Below are 27,081 nucleotides of genomic sequence, written 5' to 3' on the forward strand. Positions count from 1 at the left end.
TGCTATTAACAAAACACTGTTAGTATAGCAGCAGGAGGGGAGGGACAGGCACTGAGACTAGCTGACAGGCAGGGAGGGGGAGAGAGGAGAGACAGCGGGATGACGGAGGCACGTAAACTGACCACAGTATCGGAACTCAGCAGCCAGTGGTGAGTTTATAGGGGGGGGGGGGGGGGGGCGCAGCACCAGACGGGATCAGCCAGGTATTTTAGATGATAGAAAGGGACAAATTACACAGCACAAGCACTGTGCTGTTCATGCTTTTAAAGGAATCGGATATATATAGTTACAACCACTTTTAAGGCTCTATGGTCATCTGTGTTATTAGGATCATTTGCATCCTCATCACTTTTAAATACCGTAAGCATCCCCTTTTGTGCACAGGGAAGTGATTTCTATGCGAGCTGTTTCCTCTTTCAAACCCTGTTTAGGAAGAAAATTATGCTTTGCATTGTTATAGCTATCTGAGTACATATGGTTAGACTTAACATTTGTAAACGAAGATGGACTGCTGTTTAAAGTATGGTTACAATTACCGTACATATATATGTCTACTTGTACATTATCAAATACAGATTTACAATACACCAAATACACCAAATACAACAATTCACTTTTTTTGTAACAAATGAAATTTGAATTCATGAGTTGTATTAAAACAAAAAAAAAAAACAGTTTTTATATTTTTTGTTACGCAACACAAATGTAGTGTTAATGACTAATTAGGTTTTATTGCATACTAGAGAAAATGTAGTAATCTGTCATGATTGTGTGAAAGTGGGTGTGATCGTTTTTCTAGTGTAGCCAAACTTCATAGAGCCCCTCAAATGTTTTGTGGGTGGGTCTGTTTTCTGAAGCCTGAGCGTCCTGTATTTCAAGGCAGGTTGAGATCTGGTTGCTGTGAGAAAATTCTTAGTTGTGTCACTTTTGATACTTTTTGTATGTACGAGACACAAGTAGCCTACAGTGAATATGTTTGCAAATGCCTTTCCATCAGATTGCTGACAGAAGGGGGTATGGTTATATTTTTTCGAAAAGAGTTTCAAGGCTTACAGCCCAATTTAAAAAAAAAAATAATCAAAAAAAAAAAAAAAATTGCTCCCCCTGCAGATGCTTAAAATTTAAGAAGACGGGTCAGCCAAAAAGCCTCTTCTCCTCAGTGCTGTCTTCCACAGTAATTTCTTTTTTGCAACTCCATGTCCCCAGTCATCAGGGTTAATTGATACCATAGAAAGGAAAAAACTGCGCTAGTCCAATAACACAAGCAGGGGTGGACCAAGCTCCCCAACAAAGCTGCAATTAATGTGAAAAAAACACAAAACCATAAATAAGAAAAAATTGCGCTAAATTAAGTCCAACGTGAATCAAATAAATATATAAATTATGTATAGAAGTTCCAATTGGGTGTAAACACTGCACACATCGATTGTTCTAAAAATTCTAAATATATGAAACACGATGTGAAATCAAGGCTTACCAGATGGCAAGCCAAACTTGCAATTGGCGTTAAACCCAGCCTGGGTGATAGGTCTTTGAATCATGAAATTGAAATTCTCCCACAGCAGATTGTGTTCAAACGGTAAGCCCAAAAAAGACAGTTGGCTAATACCCCAGCCTGGGTTAATAGCCACACCTTGTGGAGTGTAGACCTCCCCGTCTCCTCAGCATGGGTTAGCAAAAATGCCAAGTTTTTAAATATAAAAAACAAAAGCAAAAATACATAGCGTGATACCGTCAAAGTGAAAAATAAAATAAAATTAAAAATAAACCAAAAATAGTGCCCTTCGCTATATGAACAGCCAAGGTGAGGAGAATTAAAAATTAAAGATTAAAAATAGACACAGTGAAAAGAATGAGATAGGATACCCTATCACCAGACAAGAGATCTCCTTACCAGATCTAGGCAAAAAGAACACATTTAAATAGTGAAGGCGAAGAATCCATCCAGTGAGCAAACAATACAAGTGGAGCCATCACCATACAGAGAGCCTCCTTACCGGATATCAAGTTAAACTATGCGGGTAACAACACCAACAAGATGCCAGGTTACGATGGAGAACTTGTATTAGGTGCAGATCGATCACTCAGCAGGTAAGGGAAGGGTCTTAGACAGCCTCATTACTGTGCTATAGCCAAATAACGTCTCTTTAGTTTGGGCACGTTCTGTGACTGCCGTGTCCTTAGAATACAGCTGATAACAGATCAGGGTAAAGGGCCAATCACAGCGGCCCTTTACCATGTGATGTCTCCTCACCTTGGCTGTTCATATAGCGAAGGGCACTATTTTTGGTTTATTTTTATTTTATTTTTCACTTTGACGGTATCACGCTATGTATTTTTGTTTTTTATATTTAAAAACTTGGCATTTTTGCTAACCCATGCTGAGGAGACACGGAGGTCTAAAAATCTTGCCGCCTCAACCTCCGCAACATCTCCCAAAATACACCCCTTTCTATCCAATGATGCCACAAAGCTCCTAGTTCACTCCCTGGTCATCTCTCACCTCGACTACTGAAACTCCCTTCTCATTGACTTACCTTTACATAGGCAATCCCCCCTTCAGTCCATCATGAATGCTGCTGCCAGGCTTATAAACCTCACAACTGCTCTGTGTCTGCAACTCCTCTCTGCCAATCCCTCCATTGGCTTCCGCTCACCCCACAAATTGAATTCAAAATACAAACAACTTACAAAGCCATCCACAAGCCGCCCCCAGCTACATCACTGACCTAGTCTCAAAATACCCAACCTAATCGTTCTTTGTTCATCTCAAGACCTCCTGCTCTTTAACTACTTCGTCATCCCCTACCATGCTCTCCTCCCAGGACTTTTCCAGAGCCTCTTCTCTCCCATCCTTTGGAACTCCTTACCTCAATCTGTCCAATTGCCTCCCACTCTGCTTGCTTTTAGACTATCCCTGAAAACACTCCTCTTCAGAGAAGCCTATCCTGCCCACACCCAACAACTGTACTATTTTCTCCGTCAGCTCATCCCCCACAGTTATTATGTTTTGTATTACTTGACCCTCCCTCTTAGAACTCCTATGGGCTATCCCCCAATTTTTTGCTTTATAGTTCTGTGTTCGGGAGCTCGAAGGGATAGGCTCCACTCAAGACTGGGTGAGACGGTATCCCCTACTTTGCTGGCACATAGATTGACCCAGCACTAGGACACCATTGGTACTGATCTTTTATATTCAAGGCTATACAAATACTGTATAATAATTATAAAGAAATATGCACCTTAATTTTGTTTTCACTTCTTGAAGCCATTCATGCTTACGCACTGAGAAGGATTTTTATTCTTTTGTAATACTTTGTAACTGTGCACCCAGTATCGCAATGCTTGTCAGCCTTAAAATCCACTCTTCTCTTCTCACTTGTTGACAATTGATAAGAATATTTTGTATGATGGATGGAATTTCAACTTGGTACTTTTAGAGCACAACCAACTTTAAAGTGTCACTAAACCTACATCATAAAAAAAAGATCAATGAATGGTGTATTACATGCTGTTCATACTCGCTATGTCAGCCCTCAAATTTTCCACGCACTTTGCGAGTGGAAAATGAGCGTGGGCTGCCTGGGAGTGTGGGGGGGGGGGAGCACCCCCGGCAGGCGGAGTTGAATGGGAGCTCTTCTCCCAGTGATCGCTCAGAGGAAGAGAGAGACAGCCGGATCATCAGAACACGGAACATCATTGTAGCAACTTTCATTTCAATTGCCGTGTGTTCCCCGCACTCGCTGTCACATTCAGCCCTGCCTCCTGGCCCGTGTACTTTGATAGACAGAACACCTGTCCAATCCCGGAACGTGTGACGTATATCAAAGTCCCAGGGCCAGGAGGAGGGGCTTTATGTGCCGGCGAGCATGGGGAACACAATTGAAATTAAAACATTTAAGTGAAATAAATTTATGAGGGCGTGTTTAGGGGCAAGGTAGGGGTTGGGTGGGGAAACTGGTGGCGAGTAACCCTTGAGGCCTGGCTAGAAGCTCAGGACTTGAAATTTTGAGCCCTGCACTATGAGATTTGTTTTCTGTATTCTGCAAAAAAAAAAACTGGTTGATTCTGCTGCTTTCTATGTCCACCTTCTGTTCATGTCCCCAATTCAGCTAGGGATTTTGCAGCTGTGTTGGCAAATCTGCACCTCTTATTCCAAGACACAGGCTGGAGGGGCATAACGCAGCCTGTGACAGGCAGAAATCCGCCCATCATGTTATGTTCACAAAAAAGATTTAATTTCAAATGATATATTTGTATGCTAATTTTAAAACTGTTTATTACTATTGTTTGTTTATTTTTACCAAGTATTCCAAATGTTCTTTCATTTTGAACATGTGACCGTCAGCGCAACTAAACCCATAAATGTATCTGTTCCTAAAGCAGTTACATTCAAGGCATACTGTGAATATTTCACAGTTGTTTGTACTCTGAACTGAACTATCAAGCCATCAAATGGCTGGTGTCATAACTGATCATATGTGCAGTACCATGGTAGCATGGCATAAAGGATAGGACAGTTTAATTCTGTTTAGGTGTTGCAGAACATTTATTTCAATGTGTGGTCATTGTTCTACTTTAATTAGATTGTTCATATTAACCTATATTTTTTATTTTTTTGTTAACTGTAGATGTCCACTTGGAGTTAGAAGAGAGACTTGCCAAATTTATGAGAACAGAAGAAGCAATCCTTTATTCATATGGATTTGCTACCATTGCAAGTGCTATCCCTGCATATTCAAAAAGGGGGGACATTGTATTTGTGTAAGTACTATCTAATTAATATTACATGTCAATTGTTTTGGAGAAACCTTCTTCCTTGTGTGTAGATTATGGCAAAGCCTGTAAGCTTTTAAAGAGTTAGTACATATTTTTTGGTATAATTTTCTGCTTAACTACTTCCATACCAGGCACTACCCTCACGCCCTTCCTGCCCAGGACAATTTTTTTAGCTTTCAGCGCTGTTGCAATTTGAATGACAATTGCACGGTCATGCAACACTGTACCCAAACTACATTTTTATCATTTTCTTCCCACAAATGGAGCTTTCTTTTGGTGGTATTTGATCACCTCTGCGGTTTTTAAGTTTTTCGCTATAAACGAAAAAAGACGGACAATTTGAAAAAAAAAAACTTATGGGCGGCACTGATGGCTACTGATGGGCGGCACTGATGGCTACTGATGGGCGGCACTGATGGCTACTGATGGGCGGCACTGATGGCTACTGATGGGCGGCACTGATGGCTACTGATGGGCGGCACTGATGGCTACTGATGGGCGGCACTGATGGCTACTGATGGGCGGCACTGATGGCTACTGATGGGCGGCACTGATGGCCACTGATGGGCGGCACTGATGGCCACTGATGGGCGGCACTGATGGCCACTGATGGGCGGCACTGGATAGGCATCACTGATGAGGAGCTACTGACAGGCATTTATTATGGGGTCAGGCTCTGTGCTGCTAATCAATGTGCTAAATATCAGCACAGACCCCCCCCCCCCCCCCCAGACAGGGAGAGCCGCCGATCGGCTCTCCCTGTCAGCGTGAACTGAGGAAAGACATTTACTGGCACTTCCTAGTTCATGCGATGATCAGCTGCAATTGGTCACAGCTGGTCACGTGGTAAGAAGCCTCTGTCAAAATAAATTATATAATATATTCCAAGCTTTTCAACATCGTGGAGCACTGCTCAATACATCATCCGAAAATAAAGTATGGCACAACTGCAAACCTACCAAAACATGGCCGGGCAAGGAGAGCATTAATCAGAGATGCAGCCAAGAGGCCCATGGTAACTCTGGAGGAGCTGCAGAGATCCACAGCTCAGGTGGGAGAATCTGTCCACAGGACAACTATTAGTCGTGCACTCCATAAATCTGGCCTTTACGGAAGAGTGGCAAGAAGAAAGACATTTTTGAAAGTAAGCCATAAGAAGTCCCATTTGCAGTTTGCGAGAAGCCATGTGGGGGGAACACCGCAAACATGTGGAAGAACGTGCTCTGGTCAGATGAGACCAAAATTTTACTTTTTGGCCTAAAAGCAAAACGCCATGTGTGGCAGAAAATGAACACTGTGCATCACCCTGAACACACCATCCCTACCGTGAAACATGGTGGTGGCAGCATCATGTTGTGGGGATGCTTTTCTTCAGCAGGGACAGGGAAGCTGCTCAGAGTTGATGGTAAGATGGATGAAGCCAAATACAGGGCAATCTTAGAAAAAAAACCTGTTAGCGTCTGCAGAAGACTTGAGACTGGGGCGGAGGTTCACCTTCCAGCAGGACAATGACCCTAAACATACAGCCAGAGCTACAATGGCATGGTTTAGATCAAAGCATTTTAACCACTTGCCGCCCGCCATATAGCAAAATGACGGCGGCAAAGTGGTTTCATTATCCTGAGTGGACGTCATATGACGTGATCAGGATAATGAACCGCTGCGCGTCCCCGGGGGCGCGCATTGCGGCGATCGTTGTTGCAGTGTGTCAGTCTGACACCCCGCAACTCTGATCTAGGTAAAGAGTCTCTGACGGAGACTCTTTACCACGTGACCAGCCATGTCCAATCACGGCTGATCACGATGTAAATAGGAAGAGCCGGTGATCGGCTTTTCCTCACTCGCGTCTGACAGATGCGAGTAGAGGAGAGCTGATCGTCTGCTCTCCTGACAGGGGGGGGGTCTGTGCTGATTGTTTATGTATAAGTGCCCTGTATTGAAGTGGTTAATGTGTTAGAATGGCCCAGTCAAAGTCCAGACCTAAATCCAATTGAGAATCTGTGACAAGACTTAAATTGCTGTTCAGACGCTCTCCATCCAATCTGACAGAGCTTGAGCTTTTTTGCAAAGAATGGGCAAAAATTTCACTCTCCTAGATGTGTGAAGCTGGTAGAGACAAACTCAAAAAAACTTGCAGCGAAAGGTGGTTCTACAAAGTATTGACTCAGGAGGGCTGAATGCACGCCACACTTTTCACATTTATTTGTAAAACATTTTGAAAACCCATTTATCATTTTCTTTCCACTTCACAATTATGTGTCACTTTGTGTTGGTCTATCACATAAAATCCTAATAAAATACATTTTACATTTTTAGTTAACATGACAAAATGTGGAAAATTTCAAGGGGTATGAATAATTTTTCAAGGCAATGTATGTGAACGGAGCCTTAATGCTGAACTAGGGGAAGAAAAACCTGTACTTTTGCACTGGATTCCTCTCCCAAGTGCAAGGATTAACTGCTTGTTTTGCTTAGGGTATGATGAATAAGGTGAGAAGCCCACTCTATTCCTCACTCCCCTGGCAGCCAGGGCTGTCCAATGCTCTGGAATGTGGCCCTCAGCATTCTGCTATACAGTGCTGAACTGCTGGCCCTGCACTGTATGGGATGACGTTGAAAAGTTGGGACTGGTCGAGCAGTGAAGAAAAGAGGCTTGCTTCGGGGACCTGGTCCTGTGAAGAGGAGGAATCCTGCAGGATCGTGGATTAAGGTAAGCATATCCCCTTATTCATCATCCCCTGGGGAAAGCAAGATCTTTACACTTGCAGTAGGGAATACTTCACAAGGATAAAGGTGTGTTTTTTTTTTGTTTTGTTTTTTTTTTTTTCCCCAGGGATTGAGCTTTAAATTATTATTGCCATTTAAAATGGCCAAATACAGCTTGGCAATGTCTCAGACTATCTGTGTCTATTATCTGCTGCATGACTGGTTAATACTAGTGTCACATTTCTGTAGCTGGTGTATGCTTTGGGAATAGGAAAATGGCAGTACATGTAGCTGGCTGAATAGGAAACGTTTATTTCCTTTGTAATAAACAAGATACAGTTCCACTTTGTAATTTGACAAACAGTGCTAACCTGCAGTTTTACTTTGAAACCCAATACACTTTCTCCTTCATATTAAATCATTCACAGGGATCACCATTCCTCTCATAACAGTTAATGCATCTTAAAGGATCATTGATAAGCTTCTGCATTCCTCATCAGTGCTCTTTCAGGCAATTCAAGTGAAGTCATTTTTATTTTTGCCTTGTGTTTTAGCTGAAAATAACTTGATTGAAAATACAGCCTTGCATTACCACTTCTAATTTACATTTTGGCAAGAAGCTAGAGGGATGTTCGCTGTTTGAGAGCTCTGCCCCGTGTGAGACTTCTGAGCAGGCTGACTATAAAAATACATTTCTAGCGTCGGTCATGTTAAGTATACGTGTGGGGTTTTTTTGTTTTTGTTTTTTCTCTTTTAATTGACGCGCAAACTAAATTATTAAATGTAAATTTTTTTTTGTGTGTATTGAGACTGCAAGGCACAAACACGCACAAACTAGAAACTCAAAATAACTTGCTGTAACTTGTGGTTCTGAAGAAGCTTCCATTGCCAAACATCCTGTATGGCTGTACTACAGTTTCCTTGTAAGAGGTCTGTCTCTTTTTGTTCGTTCTCTGATCTTACAGTATAGCATATCTTTTTATTAGTCAATTACAGCTGTGTTGCTCTGGGGCAAGGTTATTATTTTTATTTATATATGACTGAAACCATGTGTGCAGATCTGTGCAAACTAAACCCCAAAACATACTTTAATATACATGGATATGATCCTGTGTGAGGAGAAGAGTAAAGCAATGGAAGTAGAGGGCTGCCAAAAAACATAAATTGTACAATTTTAATGTATACATTTTACATGGAGGACTGTGACTTGTGCTGTCACTTTTTGGTCTATACATCCAAAAACAAAATCAAGTAAGGAATACTATATCATATACAAATTGAACATTTTCTTCATTCTATCTAACTTAAACGTAAAGTACAGAACACTGGATATTCATAGACCCTGAATTATAGGCTACTTTCGGGTGATTAGGTTTTGCTCAAGAATATCCCTGTATTTAGCACCATCCATCTTTCCCTCAACTTTGACCAGTTTCCCAGTCCTGACTGCTGAAAAACATCCCCACAGTATGATGCCGCCACCACCATGTTTCACTGTGGGGATAGTGTTCTTTGGGTGATGGGTTTGCGCCAGACATAGCGTTTTCTTTGATGGCCAAAAAGTTAAATTTTAGTCTCTCAGACCAGAGTACCTTCCTCCATACATTTTGGGAGTCTCCCACATGCCTTTTCGCAAACTCAAAACGTGCCATTTTGTTTTTTGCTGAAAGTAATGGGCTTCTTCTAGCCACTCTGCCAAAAAAACCCAACTCTATGGAGCGTACAGCTTATTGTCGTCCTATGTACAGATAATCCAGTCTCTGCTGTTGAACTCTGCAGCTCCTCCAGGGTTACCTTGGGTCTCTGTGCTGCCTCACTGATTAATGCCCTCCTTGCCCGGTCCCTGAGTTTTTGTGTGCGGCCATCTCTGCAGGTTTGCTGTTGTGCCATGTTCTTTCTATTTGGTTATGGTAGATTTGATGGTGCTCCTAGGGATCATCAAAGATTTATATATATTTTTTATAACCTAACCCTGACTAGTACTTCTCAACAACATTGTCCCTTATTTGTTTGGAGAGTTCCTTGGTCTTCATGGCAGTGTTTGGTTAGTGGTGCCTTTTGCAGCCTCTGGGGCCTTTCAAAAAAGTGTGTATATGTAATGACAGATCATGTGACACTTGCATGCCACACAGGTGGACATCATTTCACGAATTATGTGATTTCTGAAGGTAATTGATTGCACCAGAGCTTTTTATGAGCTTCATAACAAAGGAAACAATGGGAACAGGGGTTGGGACTTTAATATGAGACACGTATAGAATGTGCCTCCATCCCTAATTTGAAGTTAATGGAAAAGTTTGGGACTTTGATTGAGGCCATAGACACAGTGGAGATAAAATCCATAAAGGTACACATTTATTAACATAAAAATCATGAGACATGTCAAACAGAAACCACATAGGTGAAAAACATTGTAATAAATGTAAATTTCATGTTTGTTCACACATACTATTAAAAGCATGCATGCAATACAGGCAACTAGGGTACATCCAGGTATAGTAGCCAAGTGCCCCACAGTGGTCTGATCAATGAACACATTCTAATTCGTTCATAATGGTACAAGAGTATATATATGTAAATATAAAACAACACTTGCAAATGAGACAGTGAGACCACAATACATTGCAAAATCCAAAGAAAAAAGAAATTATAGGGAAAAATCATCGGGGTATGGAAAATATCATAACAAAGGGGGTGAATACATATACACATGCCAATTATCATTTTTTTTTATTCCTGAAATATAATAGTTTTATGTATAATATTTTCTAATTTCACTTCACCAACTTAGACTATTGTGTTCTGATCCATCACATATAATTCAGATTAAAAAAAACATTGAACTAAAGGCTGTAATGTAACAAAATAGGTAAAAAGCCAAGGGGGGGTTAATACTTTTGCAAGGCACTATATGTATGTGTGTGTGTAATATATATCTATCTATATATATAGATATAGATATATAGATATATATATATATATAGAGAGAGAGATATATATATATATATATATATATATATATAGAGAGATATATATATAGAGAGAGAGATATATAGAGAGAGAGAGAGAGAGAGAGAGAGAGAGAATGATAATATATATATATATTATCTCTATCTATCTATAGCTATCCTATATTATATATCTCTATATATATATATATATATCTCTCTCTCTCTCTCTCTCTCTCTCTCTATATATATATATATATATATATATATATATATATATATATATATATATATATATATATATATATATATATATATATATATATATATATATAATCTTTTTTTTCTCAGAAAATAGGTGCAGGAACTCACCCTTCCAGCCCAAATCGCCGTCCACAACCACGCCCAAACCACACGAAAAAACTCCACCCCCAGACACACCTTCCTTAGAGGAAAGAAGTACAGTGGCGTCAAATAACTGTAATAAGTGAGGCCTTAGAACTGTGTATCACACATGGTTCAGGAATGTGTAACACACAAAGTACAGGGCTTCAGGCGTGTGTATTGTGCAATTGCGAGCGGTGTATATCACACAGGGTGCAGAAAAAAAAAACAGCAAACAGGATAGTACTTACATTCAATGCGAAGCGTCCCTTGTTCTCAGAAATATGGAGCATATAGCCCTGTGTACAGCATGCAGGGGCCAGGAATATGTAACATAGAGCGCAACACACAGAGAGCAGGGGTAAAGCATATGTAATATGCAGTCCAGTATACAGAGTGCAGGGCTCATGGGTATGTAATGCAAAACCCATTATACAGCATTCAGGAGTACCATCCAGAGGCCTTTGACCACTTGCTTACTGGGCACTTAAACCCCCCTCCTGCCCAGACCAATTTTCGGCTTTCAGCGCTGATGCACTTTGAATGACAATTGCGCGGTCATGCTACACTGTACTTAAATTACATTTTTATAATTTTTTTTTTCCCACAAATTAGAGCTTTCTTTTGGTGGTATTTAATCACAGCTGGGATTTTTATTTTTTGCTAAACAAACAAAAAAATGATGGAAAATTTTGAAAAAAAAAAAATCATGTTTCATAGCTTGTTATAAAATTTTGCAAACAGGTAATTTTTCTCCTTCATTGATATGCGCTGATGAGGCGGCACTGATAGGCTGCACTGGTGGGCTGCACTGATGGGCATCGATAGGCACAGTTAAGGCAGCACTGATGGGGACACATAAGGTGGTACTGATGGGCACAGATAAGGCGGCACTGATGGCCACTGATAAGATGGCACTGATGGGCCCTGATGGGTGGCAATGATGGGCACTGATAAGTACCACTGATAGGTGGCACTGGTGGGTGATACTGGGCACTGCTAGGTGGCACTGATGTGCAGCACTGTTGAGGCATTGATTGTGGGCACTTATAGGTGGCACTGTGGGCACTTATAGGTGGCACTGATGGGTGGCATTGTGGGCACTGATGGGTGGCACTGTGGGCACTGATGGGTGGCGCTGGTGGGCACTGGTAGGCGGCACTGTTACTGCTAGGTGGCGCTGGCAGGGACACAGGTGTGATCAGCTCGCTGTGATCAGGACTGATGTCCCTCTCACAGCTGCCGGTGATCAGCTTTTGTTTCCTCCTCACGCTGTCCACTGAGCCGGCGGATGACAAGTCCGTCTCTGCACTCTGTGTAAATTTGCTGTCCCCTCAAAATAACTCAACACACAGCTATGTCTAAACCACTGGCAACAAAAGTGAGTACACCTCTAAGTGAAAATGTCCAAACTGTGCCCAAAGTGTCAATATTTTGTGTGGCCCACATTAACCCGCTTGGCTCTTGGGCATGGAGTTCACCCAGAGCTTCACAGGTTGCCACTGGAGTCCTCTTCCACCCCTCCATGACGACATCACGGAGCTGGTGGATGTTAGAGACCTTGCGATCTTCCACCTCCTGTTTGATGATGCCCCACAGATGCTCAATAGGGTTTAGGTCTGGGACATGCTTGGCCAGTCAATCACCTTTTACCCTCAGCTTCTTTAGCAAGGCAGTGGTCATCTTGGAGGTGTGTTTGGGGTCGTTATGTTATACCCTGCGGCCCAGTCTCCCAGGCTCTGCTTCAGTATGTCACAGTACATGTTGGCATTCATGGTTCTCTTAATGAGCTGTAGCTGGCAGCACTCATGCAGCCCCAAATCATGGCACTCCCACCACCATGCTTGACTGGTAGGCAAGATACGCTTGTCTTTGTACTCCTCACCTGGTTGCGTTTTTATAATAATTTTTAAAATAAGTTTATCTTGGTCTCATCAGACCAGAGGACATGGTTCCAGTAATCTATGTCCTTAGTCTGCTTGTCTTCAGCAAAATGTTTGCGGGCTTTCTTGTGCAACATCTTTAGAAGAGGCTTCCTTCTGGGATTACAGCCATGCAGACCAATTTGATGCAGTGTGCGGTGTATGATCTGAACACTGATAGGCTGACCTTTCAACCTCTGCAGCATTGCTGGCAGCACTCGTATGTCTATTTCCCAAAGACAACCTCCGGATATGACGCTGAGCACGTGCACTCAACTTCTTTGGTCGGTCCTGTTAAACCGCTGTATGGTCTTGGCTACTGTGCTGTAGCTCAGTTTCAGGGTCTTAGCAATCTTCTTATAGTCTAGGCTATCTTTATGTGGAGCAACTATTCTCTTTTTTTTTTTTTGATCCTCAGAGTTCCATGTTGAGGTGCCATGTACCAAATTTAACACACCTGCTCCCCATTCACACCTTAGACCTTGTAGCACTAACGAGTCACATGACATCGGGGAGGGAAAATGGCTAATTGGGCCCAATTTAGACATTTTCACTTGGGGGTGTACTCACTTTTGTTGCCAGGGATTTAGACATTAATGGCTGTGTGTTGAGTTATTTTGAGGAGACAGCAAATTTACACTGTTATACAAGCTGTACACTCACTACTTTACATACATACATACATAAACATGCTTATAATCCAAAGCACTTGTATATCAAAGCGAATTTCGCCATAAGAAATAATGGAAACTCAGATGATTCATTCCACAACCATTTATTCATAAGTCCTTCCGTTTATAGTCTATATAAAAAGATTATAGCAATGTGATAGTAATGTGTGGTAACCATAAAATGTCCATCTACAAATGTCAGTCTCCTCAAGGGGGTTAGAAGCAAAATCCAGCAGGAGCTACAGTGTATAAAAGAGAAGAGAGTGTAGCAACATGGTTACATTTAATTTGTATTTGTAATTTGTAAATTGTAATTTGTTACATTTGTACAACATTTAACAACTCCCATGGTTGATTAATTAAAAGAGGCACATCTACAGTTGTGAAACAACAATGTGTGGCGCTCATAAGATGTGCTGAAAACCTACATTAACCACTTCAGCCCCGGAAGAATTTACTCCCTTCCTGACCAGAGCACTTTTTACAATTTGGCTTTAACTGCTAATTGCGCGGTAATGCAATGCTGTACCCAAACAAAATTTTTGTCCTTTTCCCACAAATAGAGCTTTCTTTTGATGGTATTTGATTACCTCTGCGGTTTTTATTTTTTGTGCTATAAACGGAAAAAGACCGAAAATTTTGAAAAAAAAATGATATTTTCTACTTTTTGTTATAAAAAAAATCCAAATAAACTCAATTTTAGTCATACATTTAGGCCAAAATGTATTCGGCCACGTGTCTTTGGTAAAAAAAAATGTCAATAAGCGTATATTTATTGGTTTGCGCAAAAGTTATAGCGTCTACAAACTAGGGTACATTTTCTGGAATTTACACAGCTTTTAGTTTATGGCTGCCTATGTCATTTCTTGAGGTTCTAAAATATCAGGGCAGTACAACCCCCCCCCCCCAAATGACACCATTTTGGAAAGTAGACACCCAAAGGAAATTGCTGAGAGGCATGTTGAGCCCATTGAATATTAATTTTTTTTGTCCCAAGTGATTGAATAATGACAAAAAAAAATTACAAAAAGTTGTCACTAAATGATATATTGCTCACACAGGCCATGGGCATATGTGGAATTGCACCCCAAAATACATTTAGCTGCTTCTGAGTATGGGGATACCACATGTGTGGGACTTTTTGGGAGCCTAGCCGCGTACGGGGCCCCGAAAACTAAGCACCACCTTCAGGATTCCTAAAAACTGTGATAGGTAGTGAAATAAAAAATTTACGCCCTTAGAAAGCCTGAAGGCGGTGCTTGGTTTTCGGGGTCCCGTACACGGCTAGGCTCCCAAAAAGTCTCACACATGTGGTATCCCCGTACTCAGGAGAAACAACAGAATGTATTTTGTGGTGTAATTTCACATATTCCCATGGCAAAAAATTTTTTGTCTTTTTCCCACAACTTGTGTCACAATATAAAATATTCCGTGGACTCGACATGCCTCTCAGCAAATAGCTTGGTGTGTCTACTTTCCAAAATGGGGTCATTTGGGGGGGGGGGGGGGGGTTGAACTGTCCTGGCATTTTATGCACAACATTTAGAAGCTTATGTCACACATCACCCACTCTTCTAACCACTTGAAGACAAAGCCCTTTCTGACACTTTTTGTTTACATGAAAAAATTATTTTTTTTTGCAAGAAAATTACTTTGAACCCCCAAACATTATATATATATTTTTTAAAGCAAATGCCCTACAGATTAAAATGGTGGGTGTTTCATTTTTTTTTTTTTTTCACACAGTATTTGCGCAGCGATTTTTCAAACGCATTTTTTTTTGGGAAAAAAACACACTTTTCAAAATTTTAATACACTAAAACACACTATATTGCCCAAATGTTTGATGAAATAAAAAAAGATGATCTTAGGCCGAGTATATGGATACCAAACATGACATGCTTTAAAATTGCGCACAAACGTGCAGTGGCGACAAACGAAATACATTTTTAAAAGCCTTTTACAGGTTACCACTTTAGATTTACAGAGGAGGTCTACTGCTAAAATTACTGCCCTCGATCTGACCTTTTGCAGTGGTACCTCACATGCATGGTGCAATTGCTGTTTACATTTGACGCCAGAACGACGCTTGCGTTCGCCTTTGCGCGAGAGCAGGGGGGTGCTTTTTTTTTTTTTTTTTTTTTTTTTTTTTTTTTAATTATTTTGCTTTTTTATCTTATTTTTAAACTGTTCCTTTTCATTTTTTTTTTTTTTTTTTTTTTTTTAATAATTTTTATTGTTATCTCAGGGAATGTAAATATCCCCTATGATAGCAATAGGTAGTGACAAATTGGGGTCTATTAGACCCTAGATCTCTCCTCTGCCCTCAAAGCATCTGACCACACCAAGATCGGTGTGATAAAATACTTTCCCACTTTCCCAATGGCGCTGTTTACATCCGGCGAAATCTAAGTCATGAAATGCTCGTAGCTTCCGGTTTCTTAGGCCATAGAGATGTTTGGAGCCATTCTGATCTCCGATCAGCTTTATGGTCAGCCGGCTGAATCACTGGCTGCATTCTCAGGTTCCAGAGAAAAACATGGAAGACTTGCTTGTAAAAGCAGTCTAGAGGCTAATTAGCCGCTAGGATTGCTTTTACATAAAAACCGACCGCTGACTGAAAAGAATGATACCAAGATGATACCTAAACCTGCAGGCATCATTCTGGTATAACCACTCAAAGTCCAGCAACATACCAGTACGTTGCTGGTCCTTGTTCGGCATACATTGTAAACTTTTTTTCATGAAGCCTGTGGGCTGAACGAAAAAAAGAGATTGGTGGGTATGCCCACCATTAGAATACCTCCCTTCATCCACCCACTTCTAATGATGGGCATACATGCACCGTATATATATCCCAAAGCATGGGGGCATCCGCCCCGAAAGGTAGGAGCAAATCGCTCCTCTGCCCCTGCTGCCCCATGCTTTGGCATATATGCTCTTTTTTTAACTGTGGTGGTGAAATCACCTCCTACAGCCCTGGAGTCACGGCTTTATGTATCGTGGGAGCAAACGCTGTTGCTGTCAAGATATATAAATCCGCTCTGCAGCTGAATGGCGTACCTGAAAACAAAAAAAATGGTTAACAATAAAACACAGTAAACAGTAAAGTATAAAAAAATTGCATACCTACAAAGCAAACATGATAATAACATAATAACAGTAAAACATTGCTGAATAGAATACAGTAAAAAAGAGCAGAACAATAGAGAGAGAACAATAAAACAACAACTAATTTTTTGTTTTTTTTTATTTTATATATTTTGTTTTTTCGGGGTTTTTTTTTACACTTTTTTTTGTAACTGTAACTTTTGTAACTGTAACCGTTTCCAGGTTCGGGTCTCTCAAAATGCGATGGCATCTTGGGAGACCCTGTGAAAGTGTGTCCTAGTCTGTGCAGTGCTGTACCCTACGCTAATACTCAACTAGTGTATGGTAGCGTTCAAAACATTCACCAATGCAAAGACCAGGATTGTCAGGACAGGAGGGACAATAATAGCGGGTGTCACGCCTATATCCGCGCTTGCTGCAGACACGACTTCTTTTTTGGGGGTTCGTTGGGTAGGGGTACTCGGGAGGACATAAGGAAAATGCCTCTCATGCAGCCGGCTTACTGCATTTGGTTGGGGATGGTGAGGTGGAGCACCGTCTGGAAACAGAAGGGCTCTGACCTTCTCTTCCTGGAATTTAAGGAAGGATCCAGTCCGTCCTGAAGTTCTATATAGCACATAAGCATTCAGCAAAGCCAATTGAAATAAATAAACAGACACTTTTTTGTACCAGTATCTGGCCTTACGGGCAACTAGGTACTGCGCCAACAGCTGGTTGTTGAGGTCCACCCCTCCCATGTTAAAGTGGAAGTAAACCCAATGTCATCCTTTCTAAACTACTGCCATGGGGTTATCTATAAGGATATACATGCCTCCTGCATGTATCTTTAACTGTCAAATGTCTCCCCTCTGTCTGTTATTAGACCCAAAAAACTGCATATTCTGTGGGTGGGTCTGTTGTCTGGAGCTCGGTGGGTGGAGTCGTGATGTCAGTAGACTCCCCGCCCACCTCTACACTCCCCTGTGTATTTCTAACACTGATCTTCTGCTATGATCTCTAACATCCAGTGAAAAGACAGGAAAGCATGCCAAATCATGCTGAGGTGTGGAACAGCCAATCCTTGCAGAGCTGCTGAAGAAAGGAGTGGGGGAGGGAATTAAAAAATACTGCGTATGTCTTAGGCTGAAGCATGAGATGTAAATCACTTCTCACTGACAGCAAGGGGGAGTATTTGACAAAGTTTTTCTCAGTTTGTCAAGAATTATCTCACTGAACAATAAAAGAGGATTGCTCAGAGATGGATTAACTCTGTGTGGCAAGACTGGGCTCAAATGATAGGAAATCCTATACTCTACAGTATGATATCAAATTTTTTTTTTTTTTTTTTTCGGGTTTACATCCACTTTAAGGTTATATTCGGGGACACAGAGGGGTTTCTCCACAACACCAGTCGCCGTAGTAATTTGGACCGTCGTGTCTGCATGAAGGGAGGTAAGAACGAAAACATTCTTATTATCCCTCCACTTCATAGCGAGCAAATTATTACACTGCAAGCAGGCTCTCTCCCCCAGCCTAAGACTGGAATCTACAAGCCGCTGGGAAAAGCCCCGGCGATTAGGTTGCACGGTGCCACATGCTCCAATCTGATGATCAAAAAAAGGTGATTAAAAGTGGCACGCTCGTGAAATAATTGTCCACGTACAAGTGGTACCCCTTTCCGATTAAGGGTGACACCAAGTCCCACACAATCTTGCCAGTGCTTCCTATGTAGTCAGGGCAGTTTGTCGGCTCTACGTGACTATTTTTTCCCTTGTAAACCATAAAACTACATGTATAGCCTGTGGCCCTGTCACAGAGCTTATACATCTTGACCCCGTATCTGGCACGCTTGCTGGGAAGGTACTGTTTGAATGAAAAGTGGCCAGAAAACTTAATCAGGGACTCATCAACGCAGACAACTTGATGGGGAGTAAACAAGTCTGCAGAACGTTGGTTGAAGTGGTTTACGAGGTGCCGAATTTTGTAGAGCCGATCGTATTCAGGGTCTCCACGAGGACGACAGAGTTCATTGACATTGAAGTGCATGAACCGCAAAATCTGCTCGTATCGTGCCCTGGCCATGGAAGCAGAGAACACGGGCATATGGTGAATTGGGTCAGTGGACCAATATGACCGCAACTCTCACTTTTTTTGGTTATGCCCATGAGGAGGGAAAGGCCCAGAAAGATCTTAAATTCGGAAACCGTAATTGGTTTCCAATCTCTGGCAAGGGAGGACTGGGGAATAGTGGCGATGTGTTGACCAGCGTACAAATTGCTTTGGTCCACAATAGATCTATAGAGATCTTTGGTGAAAAACCGTGAATAAAAATCCAGTGACGTAAAATCAACTGTTTCCACCTGAATGCCGGGTTGGCCAGTGAATGGGGGAAGTACGGGTGCTGCAGAAGTGGTGGGTTCCCAATTAGGATTGGCGAATGCAGCAAGAAGGGCACTATGGGCACGACGGGCCTGTGTTCGTCTTCTTGGTGGCAGCGGGACACTACTTGTGCTTGCCACCTCGCCAGCTTGAACTGCACTTATGGGACTCGTCATATCACCAAGTGTTACTGCAGTGCTGGATGTACGACCAGGGTGTACTAGGCCGCTGGTGCTTGCCAGTTCACCAGAAGGAATAGCGGCGCTAGTACTTCTCTGCTCCATACGAGGAACCTGCGGTTCTTGCACATCAAAGACAGAAGAAGTTCGGGGTCTGGTACGCCTGACTTGGCGGGGACCACAACTCTGTCGTCAGAGCTATTTGTCATGGAGCCGCTGTCATCTACAGGATCGTATTCTGAGCCTGAATCTGACAGATGAGTGACTTCCTCTTCACTATCTGTCATGCTCAGAAACGTGTAGGCCTCTTCACTAGTGTACCTTCGATTTGCCATTTTGGTCTCTAAATTTAGTGGTACACTAGTGAGACTCACAGGCAAAAAAGCTCCTGACTGTTAGCGACTGTACCAAAACGCTACCAACAAAAACTGTTAGAGATTGCAGGGATCAGGCCTGACTCTGCGAACGCTGCAGTAATGTGTGTTTAGTGTTTTGTAAATGACAGTGATCGATCAATACTGCACTTGGGTGGGCTGGGCAGGGCTGGGCCGAGGGGCAAAATGCAGCTGCTAGCAGGTATCTGGACTGATCCCGCTAACACTGCGTTTTTTGGGAACCCTAAACTGCTGGGGACGCTAGTATAGATCTGATCAGATATTGATCCGATCACATACTATACCACTAAGGGAGGTGTATGGTGTGTGAGTAGGTGTTAGCGGTACTGGCGCTAACCTGACGCTGCCTGGGGCGACGCAGACCTTATCTGACCCTAAAACTTAACTCCTATCACCGCCAGGTGATTAGGGGGTTAAACCTTTATTAGGTAATAAACGGCGGGTGCCCTGAAACTATAAAAAAGAAACTAACCAGCGTCACCCGTAACAGTTATACGGTGATCACTGGTGAAAGGGTTAACTAGGGGGCAGTCAGGGGGTTAAAACCTTTATTAGGTAGTATATGGGGGTCCCTGTCGCTATAAAACACTGACGGCGAACCTATATACTTACCTCCCTAACTAGCGTCACCTGTGACACTAATACAGCGATCAGAAAAACGATCGCTTAGTTACACTGGGGCCGGGGGGTGATTAAGGGGTTAAAACTTTGTTAGGGGGGTATCCTAGACCTAAAGGGGGCTACCACTAACTACCCTACCATCTATAACTGTCACAAACTGACACCAATGCAAAAAAAAAAAACTGCTATTGGTGTCACTGTGACAGAGGGTACGAGGGGGGGTGATGGGGGGTGAAAAGTGTGCCTAGTGTGTTCTACTGTTAGTGTTGTGTTGTGCGACTCACATTGATGTCTTCTCTCCTCGGCGCCGGAGCAAAAAGACCGGCTCGAGGAGAGATGACATCACTTCCTCTGCCGCTGTTTACATTACAGCAGCAGAGGAAGATTGTCATTCGTTGGGAGCGATCGCGAGGGGGTGGCCACGAATGAGTGGCCTCCCCCTCAGCCTGGATCGCTCCCCTAACAAAGCCGACCGCCTCAGGCACCCGGGGGGGGGGGGGCGCGATGCCCGCGGAAGGCAGATCACGTACCAGGTACGTGATTTTTGCCTGCCCGTGCCATTCAGTATATCTGCGTTAGGCGGTCGGCAAGTGGTTAATAAATGCAGAATCTCAGTGGGTGACAGTGACACATAAATGGCCAAAAGTGAAAATGATATAAAAAAATATATATAAGGTATGTGACCACAGAGATGATGTGGTTCATAGGTCTAAAAGTGCAACACTATATAAGTGACCATAAAGGTGAATAGGTCATACTAAATGTGACCTTAAAAGTGAAAATCAGGAAAGGAAAAAGATTTTATAAATAAACCAAGAAATAGAAACAACCAACTAAAGTGAGGAATATTGGCATATCATACAGATGGGCTGATAAAGATATATATTAGTAAAATGAATTTGAGAATACTACGTGTCTATCAAATCTATCTAATGGGATGTAAAATACATGACATATCCGTATTGCACAATAGATCTATAGTTCATATGCGGAGTATAAATATAACACTGTTGGTGCTCCATCTTCGTGAGTATTTCTACAAAAGTGTTAGGGACATCTCGGCATGCGGGATATTATCTTCTCCAAACATAACTTCATAACTTCAAGCAAATAGAAATATGATGCCCTTACCAGAGGTGGTGGACTCACAGGCCGTCGGCGGTGAGTCAGAAAGGCTTGTACCGTCAAGCGGTGAGGTAAATCTGGTTCCAATCAGGCAGGTAGACTTGGTAGGGAAGAAAAGGCTAATACGTCCCTGGAGGAGATGAATTTGGCCCGGATGTCCTGTTTGACCCAGTTTTCTATCCAGGTACCGACTTTGATCATCCACCAGGTTCCACTCAATCTCCCCTCCAGGATTGTTATTTTTATGCAGATCCGATTAATCCTCTGTTTGACCCGAAACTTTTGTTGCTCCTCTACAAGAGAATTTCGGGTCAAGCAGAGAGGATTAATCTGATCTGCATAAAAATAACAATCCTTGAGGGGAGATTGAGTGGAACCTGGTGGATGATCAAAGTCATCCACCAGGGCTATGAACCACAACATCTCTGTGGTCACATACCTTATATATATTTTTTTTATATCATTTTCACTTTTGGCCATTTATGTGTCACAATCGCCCACTGAGATTCTGCATTTATTAATGTAGATCTTATGAGAGCCACACATTGTTTTTCACTTATATTTACAATTAGTCTGATTGTGGTGTTGGCTGCTTTTTCATTTGGAGCTGGCGCGGCAGTTCTTACATTTATTTGTACATCTACAGTTGTGCTCATAAATTTACATACCCTGGCAGAATTTATGATTTCTTGGCCATTTTTCAGAGAATATGAATGATAACACAAACGTTTCTTTCACTCGTGGTTAGTGTTTGGCTGAAGCCATTTATTATAAATCAACTGTTTTACTCTTTTTAAATCATAATCCCAACAGAAACTACCCAAATGACCCTGATCAAAAGTTTACATACCCAGGTTGTTAATACCGTGTATTTCCCAGTTTAACATCAATGACAACTTGAAGTCTTTTGTGATATTTGTGGATGAGGCCCTCTATCTTCTCAGATGGTAAAGCTGCCCATTCCTCTTGGCAAAAAGCCTCCAATTCCTGTAAATTATTGGGCTGTCTTGCGTGAACTGCATGTTTTGAGTTCTCCCCAGAGTGGTTCAATGATATTGAGGTCGAAGACTGAGATGGCCACTCCAGAACCTTCACTTTATTCTGCTGTAGCCAATGACAGGTCGACTTGGCCTTGTGTTTTGGATCATTGTCCTGTTGGAATGTCTCAAGGTTTGAGGCCTGTCTCTGCTGTTTAGCGTATTGTAAGCCGGATACTTTGTGGTATTTGCGTAGTAATGGCTTTCTTCTGGCGACTCAATCATGCAGCCCATCTTTCTTTAAGCGCCTCCTTATTGTGCATCTGGAAACGGCCACACCACGTGGTTTCAGAGCGGTCCTGTATTTCACCTGAAGTTGTTTGTGAGTTTTTCTTTGCATCCCAAACCATTTTCCTGGGTGTTGTGGCTGAAAGTTTAGTTGGTCTACCTGACCGTGGTTTGGTTTCAACAGAACCCCTCATTTTCCACTTCTTGACTAGAGTTTGAACACTGCTGATTGGCATTCTCAATTCCTTGGATATCTTTTTATATCCCTTTCCTGTTTTATACAGTTCAACTTCCTTTTCCTGCAGATCCTTTGACAATTCTTTGTTTTCCCCATGACTCAGAATCCAGAAACGTCAGTGCAGCACTGGATGAAGGATGCAAGGATCTGGCAGGAGTCCAGAAACTCATTTGACCTTTTCCTGATGCGGAAAAAGCTTTTGATAGGGTAGACTGGATGTTTTTAAAAGCTACTTTACAACACATTGTTTGGTAGAAGGGATGCTGAGCTGGTTTTCTAATCTATACTCAACACCAAGTGCCAGGGTAAAGATAGACGATAGAATCTCTGAGCCTTTTTCCATTCAAAACGGAATACGACAGGGATGTCCATTCTCTCCCATTGTCTTCTGACAACAGAACCTTTTTTAAGGAAAATGCGGGCGAATCTGAATATTAAGGGGATATTAATAAAGGGAGAAGAACAGAAACTTGCGGCATATGCCAACAATCTCATTATTTTTTTTATTTATTTTTTTTTTTTTTATAACCTCCCCAGTTATATCTCTTCCGTCCCTATTGTCGGATGCTACGAGCATATGAGGAAATATCCAAATTCATAGTAAACTATGGGAAATCGGAAGCGTTGGGGATAGAGATAAGTACATCCCTATCACATCAAATAACTACACAATTTGATTTTAGATGGACTGAATCCCATATAAGATACTTAGGGTCTACAATATCGAAGAATTTGAACAAACTATTTGAGCTTAACTATGTACCAATGGTGAGACAGATTAAACTCGATTTCCTGAGATGGGATAAAGAAGTCTTTACTTGGTTTGGGAGAACAAATATTATAAAGATGAATGTGATGCCAAGGCTTTTGTATTTAATACAGACTCTGCCAATTAAGATTCCCCCAAGTTTTCTAAGAGATCTTAGATCAAGGTTTTTGAGGTTTATTTGGGCAGGGAAACCAGCAAGAGTACGTAGAACTATTCTATCACTTCCTAAAGCAAAAGGAGGGATCAGATTTCCGGACCCAATAAGATATCGGGAAGCCTCACATTTAGTCAGAGTGGTGGAGTGGTGCGGGCTTAATGAGAAAAAACCTTGGATACAAATGGAGCAGGCAACGATAGATATTCCTCTGGAAGGGCTGGTATGGATACCAGAAGCTGATGTGCCACTGGAAGTAAGGAAACATCCGATGATAGGCTCCACTCTACGAACGACCAAAAAGATATTTAAAAAAACGACACACCTTAGTCCGATGATCCCGATCTTGGGTACACTGGCATTTCAGCCGGATCTAACGGACCCTAGGTTTGGAGCAATACGTTGTATCAGTAGCATCATCCATTTTTCACTGGGTAACCGCCTAATGACAAAAAAGAAATCGAACGAGAGATGGCACCAGAGCTAGATTTTTTTTTTAGGATGATTCAACTAGATGCCTTTATTTGATTTAAAGCGGAGTTCCACCCTAAAGTGGAACTTCCGCTCATCGGATTCCTCCCCCCCTCCGGTGTCACAATTGGCACCTTTCAGGGGGGAGGGGGGTGCAGATACCTGTATAATACAGGTATCTGCACCCACTTCCGGGTATAGCTAGCCGCACAGTCCCCGCCCACCCCCGTTGTGTTGTGGGAAATACACAGTTCCCACAACACAACGGGGAGCAGTGTAGACGCGCAGCGCGACTCGCGCATGCGCAGTAGGGAACCGGGCAGTGAAGCCGCAACGCTTCACTTCCCGATTCCCTCAGTGAGAATGGCGGCGGCAGCACCCGAGGATCGAGGGACGGTTCGGCCTCGGGTGCTGACATCGCTGGACCCCGGGACAGGTGAGTGTCCTTATTTTAAAAGTCAGCAGCTGCAGTATTTGCAGCTGCTGACATCTAAAAAAAAATTTTTAGCGAAACTCCGCTTTAAGTCAAATGCATACGCAGAAGTTAGGGCACTGACAGGGTTTGAGAAGATATGCCTGAATGGGGAGTCAGTGAGACACTCGTCAGATTTTTATGCTACACTAACAAGATTAGAGGCACTGCAAGAACTTACTTTCCTTCAGGCATGGGAAAAGGATCTAGGTGTGTCACTTTCCCTAGAGCAGGAGGACAGGATCATGCTATTCATTCAAAAGGCATCAGTAGTGAGTAGATCTCAGGAGGGAGGGTTATAAAATTCTCACTAGGTGATGTAGAACACCGACTGTATTACACCGGATATACCCTCAAATGTTAGAGGTCTGCTGGAGGTGCCATGAAGCAGAGGGTACTATATTGAACATTTTTTGGTAATGTGCGGAATCGGAGTTCTGTAGAATGGTTGCTGAAACCATTAAAACAATAACAGGAGTGGCCCTAGGAGATAGACAAGCAGCTTTTCTGCTATTTGACATCCCTATATCAGTGGAAAAATATAAAGACTCTTTGCTGAGACTCCTCCTTTATAGCAGCAATGGCATGTATCCCTGTCCTGTGGAAAAAGGATAGCCCTCCACCCAGAGCACAGTGGCTCGCTAGAATCACTGAAATCCAACAAATGGAGAATCTTACTCTGGCGATGAAAGATCAAGATGGAGGTACGGAAGACAATGGGCCCCTTATTTGGCGTATAGGGAGGAGTCGAGAATAGAAGGGTAGGGAGATTGGCAGGGAGGGGAAGGGAGGCCTTGCTTTTTTTTTTTTTTTTTTTTTTTTGGCTTCTGGGTAGGGTGGGGTATTATTTAGATGGATGTGGGAGTAAAGTAGAATAAGAGAATTCATATTGAGTTAAGGAGTTATTCAAGAGGCAACACAATGTACATAGCTAGATGGATGTATTAAGGATGTTATAAAAAGACATTGTAAGACTGTGATGAAAATATTCTTTGGAAATGATAAATAAATATATTATAATATAGTCAGGTCATAAATATTGGGACATTGACACAATTCTAATCTTTTTGGCTCTATACGCCACCACAATGGATTTGAAATGGAACTAACAAGATGTGCTTTAAACTGCAGACTTCCAGCTTTAATTTGAGGGTATTTACATCCAAATCAGGTGAACGGTGTAGGAATTACAACAGTTTGTATATGTGCCTCCCACTTTTTAAGGGACCAAAAGTAATGGGACAGATTAACAATCATCCATCAAACTTTCACTTTTTAATACTTGGTTGCAAATCCTTTGCAGTCTATTACAGCCTGAAGTCTGGAACGCATAGACTTTGCCAGACGCACCGGTTTTATCCCTGGTGATGCTCTGCCTGGCCTCTACTGCAACTGTCTTCAGTTCCTGCTTGTTCTTGGGGCATTTTCCCTTCAGTTTTGTCTTCAGCAAGTGAAATGCATGCCTCAATCGGATTCAGGTCAGATGATTAACTTGGCCATTGCATAACATTCCACTTCTTTCCCTTAAACTCTTTGGTTGCTTTCGCAGTATGCTTCGGGTCATTGTCCATCTGCACTGTGAATCGCTGTCCAATGAGTTCTGAAGCATTTTGCTGAATATGAGCAGATAATATTGCCCGAAACACTTCAGAATTCATCCTGCTACTTTTGTCAGCAGTCACATCATCAATAAATACAGGAGAACCAGTTCCATTGGCGCAGGCCATACATGCCCACGCCATGACGCTACCACCACCATGCATTCACTGATGAGGTGGTATGCTTTGGTTTATGAGCAGTTCCTTTCCTTCTCCATACTCTTCTCTTCCCATCACACTGGTACAAGTTGTTTCAATTTCTCTTTATTAAATTTTCCATTCATTTAAAACAATCATAAATATCATTACATTCCATTTAAACCAAGCGTTTTACTGCATGTTCTTCTTATTCTATTACATAAAAGATTTACCTTTTTAACAGGCTGTAAGCGCCTACATCCTTCAATCCTATCCTACTCCTTATTTGCCCCTAAAAAACTACTAGTCCCTTACCCACCCCCCTCTCACCAATCTTCCCATACATGCCTCATTCGTACACAGCAAAAAAAAAAAAAATTCAAAGGTACAACACTGGTACAAGTTGATCTTGGTCTCATCTGTCCATAGTATGTTGTTCCAGAACCGCGAAGGCTTTTTTAGATGTTGTTTAGCAAACTCTAATCTGGCCTTCCTGTTTTTGAGGCTCACCAATGGTTTACATTTTGTGGTGAACCCTGTGTATTCACTCTGGTGAAGTCTTCTCTTGATTGTTGACTTTGACACGCATACACCTACCTCCTGGAGAGTTTTCTTGATCTGGCCAACTGTTGTGAAGGGTGTTTTCTTCACCAGGGAAAGAATTCTTCGGTCATCCACCACAGTTGTTTTCTGTGGTCTTCCGGGTCTTTTGTGTTGCTGAGCTCACCGGTGCGTTCTTTCTTTTTAAGGATGTTCCAAACAATTGATTTGGCCACA

At 42.1% G+C, this 27,081-nt stretch overlaps 1 protein-coding gene across 1 annotated transcript in view; it reads left to right on the forward strand.

The window, feature by feature from the left end:
- SPTLC1 (serine palmitoyltransferase long chain base subunit 1) overlaps window positions 1-27,081 on the forward strand; it is a 186,507-nt gene that overhangs the window by 38,893 nt on the left and 120,533 nt on the right. Inside the window, exon 6 of the mRNA XM_073632847.1 lies at window positions 4,632-4,764. Coding sequence (XP_073488948.1) covers window positions 4,632-4,764 — 133 coding nt within the window. The remainder of the gene's footprint in view (window positions 1-4,631; window positions 4,765-27,081) is intronic.

This window comes from Aquarana catesbeiana, linkage group LG01 (assembly GCF_042186555.1).
Source record: "Aquarana catesbeiana isolate 2022-GZ linkage group LG01, ASM4218655v1, whole genome shotgun sequence".
Classification (NCBI taxonomy): Eukaryota; Metazoa; Chordata; class Amphibia; order Anura; family Ranidae; genus Aquarana; species Aquarana catesbeiana.